The 5,551-nt window shown below is 31.7% G+C and overlaps 1 protein-coding gene across 1 annotated transcript; it reads left to right on the top strand.

The window, feature by feature from the left end:
- The first annotated feature begins 336 nt into the window (after positions 1 to 336).
- Positions 337 to 2,447, top strand: LOC145000189 (DCD domain-containing protein NRP-B-like). Its single transcript, XM_078959379.1, has 3 exons — positions 337 to 1,185; positions 1,719 to 2,014; positions 2,114 to 2,447. The coding sequence occupies exons 1-3, from the start codon at positions 561 to 563 to the stop codon at positions 2,153 to 2,155; spliced, it is 963 nt and encodes a 320-aa protein (XP_078815505.1). The 5' UTR covers positions 337 to 560; the 3' UTR covers positions 2,156 to 2,447.
- The last annotated feature ends 3,104 nt before the right edge of the window (positions 2,448 to 5,551 follow it).

A 5,551-nucleotide genomic window follows, 5' to 3' on the forward strand; every position in this document is an offset into this window, starting at 1 on the left:
TTTGTTATTTTATTTTTTCTACTTATTAACCGGTTAATCCTTCATTAAAAAATGACTATTGATTATTTACCCATCACCTTATACGCTTAAGACTTCTATGGTATTACCACATTAAAAATCAACCTTTTTAGCATCTAGACTAAAAAATATATATCAAAATACCAACCCCATAATTTTGAAGGGATCATAATTATACACAACCACAAACATAAAGGATTAATCTCTCTCTCTCTCTCTCTCTCTCTCTCTCTCTCTCTCCCTCTTTACGCGTTTTTGCCGTCACCAGTTTATTCGCTCAACTACACCTATCATCCCCGTTCCCCCAACTAATCGAATTCCACATTCATCCATTAAAAATTCAACATTTCATCAATCTTCATCACACACCTTTGACAAAGCTACACGCAATCACCTCCATTTCCTTGAAACTTCTCCCCTTTCCCTTTCCTTATTATACATATAAACCAACACCCACTTCACATTTCCTCCAGATCTCACTTCTTTCCCCTCAATTCATCATCTTTCCCACTTGGGTATCAAGAAATCAGCAATCTTAAACCATGGAAAACAACAATCAATCGTCTTTTTGGCAGTTCAGTGATCAGCTTCGTGTTCAAAGCAACAATCTTTCCAACCTCTCCCTCAACGACTCCATCTGGAGCACCTCATACGCCTCCAAACGCCCCGAAAAAGAACGCCGGAACTTCGACATCCGTGTCGGCGGTGACTTCACCAACTCAGGCACCATCAACACCAACCACTCCAGTTCATCCAACTCCGATTTTAATGGTTTTAACTTTGACTGGAAAGTCGGGTCGACTAATCAGAACCAGACCGGTGATTTTGGGATCAACGGTGGGTTTAACAAAGGAATTTACTCAAAACCCAGTTTGAATTTTAATACCACTGATCTTAATTTTGAGAAAAACGGGTTCAAGAAAGATGGGAAGTTTGCTAAAAATAGCGACGATGATCATCTTTCATTTGGGGTTAAACATGGGAAAAACAAGAAGAACAACAGCAACGTGAATAACAACGAAAAGGATAACAGTAAAAACAGCGTTGATAAGAGGTTCAAGACTCTCCCGCCATCGGAATCCTTGCCGAGAAATGAAACCGTCGGCGGCTATATTTTCGTCTGCAACAATGACACCATGCAAGAGAATCTCAAGAGACAACTTTTTGGTACGTTTCTTACTTGAAAAGAAAAGTGATAAATTAGTAAATTTCACATCTTTTTTATCATCTTTTCCTTTTTTTATGTCGATTGTGCGAAAGATCAATCAGACAAAAAAATTGCATATATTTGTGGTTAGATCGTTCATCTTTTTCAAGATTTCGGGCTTTGATCAATTCGGTTTCCAGTAGTTCTAGATAGATCATATGACAAAACACCTTTTAGATCTAGAAAACATTTAAGGTAGTAGTCTTTGAATTTACTTTTTCATTAGAATTGGACGATAAGCAATTCACTCAAGGGTAATTAGGTAATTCTACTTTACTTGGATAACTACAAAAAAAAGCTATTGAATACAACGATACCAGCTGTAATTTGCCAAATTTTACATTTACCATTAAAAAAAAACATTTTTAGAAAATCCGACTTTCTCATTTAAGTCGACATTAACTCCATAAGAAAACATTTGTTTGGTCGAATAGTTAAGGACTATTTTACCCTCGTGTGGTTATCTAATTTACATTTTAAACTGAAATTCCAGGTTTACCCCCGCGATACCGAGACTCGGTAAGACAAATAACACCGGGACTCCCTCTTTTCCTCTACAACTACTCTACCCACCAACTCCATGGTGTTTTTGAGGCTGCAAGTTTTGGTGGAACAAACATCGATCCTTCTGCATGGGAAGACAAAAAGAATCCAGGCGAATCACGCTTTCCAGCTCAAGTTCGTGTTATAACAAGGAAAGTAGCCGAGCCTTTAGAAGAAGACTCTTTCAGGCCGATTCTTCACCACTACGATGGCCCTAAGTTTCGCCTCGAACTCAATATCCCAGAGGTAAAATTACTTTCTTACCCTTGGGTTACCTATATTTACACTTTTCCTCATCTGGGTTAGTCGGGAATCTTACAACAACGGTGTTTTTTTTTTTTGCAGGCGCTCTCGCTTTTGGACATATTTGAAGAGAACAAGGACTGATGTTTGCTCTCAAGGGGTGGATGATCGGTGTGTGTGTGTGTTGTGAAGTGAAGGGCATTTTCGGAAAAGAGAGATGTGTAAAATTTTTATATTATATGAAAAAGTAAAAGTAATGTATGTTTATATCGAGCTGGGGAGTTTTAATAGTGTAGAAAGTTTGGATATGGGATGTGTAGCCGTGAAGACGATGATGGTGGTAGTCCCTTTTGGTTCTTTGGCTCGATCGAATACATATATGTAAAGTATACAAACTTGGTATGAATAAACAAAAGTACAATACAAGTTTTAATTATGTTTTGGCTTAATGTTATTGAAAGAAAGTTTGTTTGGTGTTTGCAAGTTGTAAAAAATGGTAAGTTGGGTAAAATAAATGGGTATTTAATAATCCTTTAAATATCTTGTAGTTTATCGAAGAGTTAATGTCACAAAACTATTACTAATAATTTGTTGTTTAGGTCATTCATCATTTAACTACTTAATAGACTAAGAAATAATATTTTGGCCCATATAAATTGTCATTCTTTTGGTCCATATTTAACGTACTAGCTGAAAACCTATCTGTTAAATAAAAAACTATATAATAGCTGAAAAGCTAACTGATAAAAAATAATGTTTGGTAAATTAACTTAAAAACTAACTAAAAAATATGAAATGACATAAAAAAACATTTAAAAGGATGTGTTCTTATAATTAACTTAGGAATATATTTGCAACATTTTTAAAAAGATCCTAAAAAACTAATCTATAGCAATGTTTGACGTACTAACTGAATAGCTAGCTGATGAAAAATAATATTTGGTAAAACTAATTGAAAAACTAGCTCTAAAATATGAAATGACATAAAAAGATATTTAAAAGAATATGTTTTTTATAATTAATTAAATGATATATTTGGAAAAAAAGCTTCTAAAAAACTCGTTTAAATAGTTTTTTAAAAAACTAACTTATAAGTTAATTTTTGACTTCCAAAATATCACAACTTAAAAAAACTCAAAAAATAAACCAGATGTAGCATACCAAAGTAAGACAGGAATGTTCATTATATATCTTGACATCATACATCTTGACATCAAATATAACGAAATTTGTCCACTTATAATATCTATTTGGCACTAACACGACATCAACTGTCATTCAATGTGACAATTATTCATTTGAAAAATTATGTATCATTCAATGTGACAATTATTCAGTTTGAAAAATTATTATAATAGAATAATGAGTGTTTTAAAATTAATAAGTAATTTGTATACAATAGTTTTTTTTATCATATATAATAATTCATGCATTATATAATTATACAATACAACATTTTAAAGCACCAATTGTTGTGTATGAAGAAAAAATATTATGTACAGATCAACTCCCTTTAAAATAATAATTCATCTATTGAATACAATCAAGAAAATTACCCGGAAAACAAACTAAATCTGAATAATTTTGCTACACCTTGTTTTTGACGTTAATTTTTTTTTTTTTTTACAATGAATTCTTTCCTTACATAAAATCTTTGGCTTCTTTTTCTTACCTACCACTTCAAATTTGTAATCAATGTTTTGTCGATTTGGTGGATATTTTGCGATATAAAACGATGAAATCAAAAGTACAGATGTCGACTAAATAGAAGGTTCTGATGATATTTATTTGGTAGTAGAGATATTAAAATAATAATGAAAGATGTCGATGAAATGGACAAAGTATGTGCGGTGGTTGTCGTTGGTGTGTGACACTTTGAACAAGTCTAGATGGCCCTCGGTGTTTGACAACTCACCCACCAAATCAATATTCTTTCTTTTTCTGGTGAATTGATCTTTTCAATTTGTTTTTCTTCACGATGTGACCCTTCGACTTTGATGTATTGCCGATTTTAGTCCATTCACATGGTTTTTATGGGACCATTCACCATTGGACTTTTATCCAATGTTCATTCAAATCTTCGATGTCCATCGGGTAAGACTTTTATATTTGTTCTAGCAAGAGGAATCACATTAAGTTTTGACTTTGCAAATAAATAAAGGGAATATAACTTATCAAGGTAATTAACTTTTCGGTATGTTCACATTTGGGTAACTATTTTTTTTTTTGTATATATATGTAGGTAACAAACTTTTTGGAAGTGTTCACATATGACCATAATGACCTGCTATAGCAGGTTAAATCCTAAATGTGAACGATTTCAACAAGTTTGTTACCTAGATGTGTAAAAAAAAAATAGTTACCCAAATATGAACAAAACGAAAAGTAAAAATTAAATTACATGAATGGTCCCTGTGGTTTGGGGGAATTTATAGTTTTGGTCGCTAACTTATTTTTTTTAACTTAAATGGTCCCTATTGTTTATTTTTGTTGCGCGTTTGGTCCCTGTCTTACCTAAAAATACTATTGTGCCCTTATTAGTTTATTTTTTTTAATTAATTTTCTTATCTATGTATTTATTTTTTATATATTTATAAAAATTAATAGATCATACATATTTGTATCTCATCGGATGATCCATACTATTTATTTTTTAATTAATTTAATTTTTTTTAACTCGGATGGTCCCTACTATTTAATTTTGTTACGAACTTGGTCTCTGTCTTACCTAAAAAGACTATTGTCCCCTTATTAATTTTTTTAATTAGTTTTCTTGTTTATGTACTTATGCTTTATATGTTTAAGAAAAATTAGTAGACCTCACATATCTGTATCTCCTCACCATCCCATCTTTCATCATTCTCAACTTCTATTTATTTTTCATCTTTAGTGATATCGATGTCTTCATCATCACTTCTTTTTTCGGTCCTTCAACTCCGTCGAATCAACACCACAACCCACTAAAGATGAAGAGACAGTAGGTTATGGTGTTGGTTCGTCAGAGTTGAAGTACCAAAAAAAAAGACGGTGAAGACGTCGATGTTACTAAAGATGGAAAAGAAATAGAAGATTGAGAGGATCAGAGATGAGATGGTGAATGGTAAGACTCAAATTAAATTTCTCAAATGTGGTTTCAGGTTTACGGTGATGAGATACATATATGTGGGGTATATTAATTTTTTTTATAAAAAATAAATACATAAATAAGAAAATTAATTAAAAAAATTAATAAGGGAAAAATACTATTTTTAGATAACACAGAGATCAAACGTGTAACAAAAATAACAGTAAGGATCATCCGAGTTAAAAAAAATTTAATTAAAAATAAACAGTAGAGATCATCCGAAGAAATACAAATATATGTGGTCTATTAATTTTTTTAAATATGTAAAAAATAAATACATAGATAATAAAATTAATTTAAAAAATAAATTAATAAGGGCACAATAGTATTTTTAGGTAAGACGGGGACCAAACGCGCAACAAAAATAAACAGTAGGGACCATTTAAGTTAAAAATATAAATTAGCGACCAAAACCA

The sequence above is a fragment of the Lactuca saligna genome, chromosome 6 (genome assembly GCF_052625555.1).
Source record: "Lactuca saligna cultivar CGN05327 chromosome 6, ASM5262555v1, whole genome shotgun sequence".
In the NCBI taxonomy this organism is placed as follows: domain Eukaryota; kingdom Viridiplantae; phylum Streptophyta; class Magnoliopsida; order Asterales; family Asteraceae; genus Lactuca; species Lactuca saligna.

Excerpts from the sequence above, each read along its gene's own strand:
- LOC145000189 (XM_078959379.1), top strand. The coding sequence starts at position 561 with ATGGAAAACAACAATCAATCGTCTTTTTGGCAGTTCAGTGATCAGCTT. Across the intron at positions 1,186-1,718 it reads TCTCAAGAGACAACTTTTTG|GTTTACCCCCGCGATACCGA; the intron begins GTACGTTTCTTA and ends CTGAAATTCCAG. Across the intron at positions 2,015-2,113 it reads TCGAACTCAATATCCCAGAG|GCGCTCTCGCTTTTGGACAT; the intron begins GTAAAATTACTT and ends TTTTTTTTGCAG.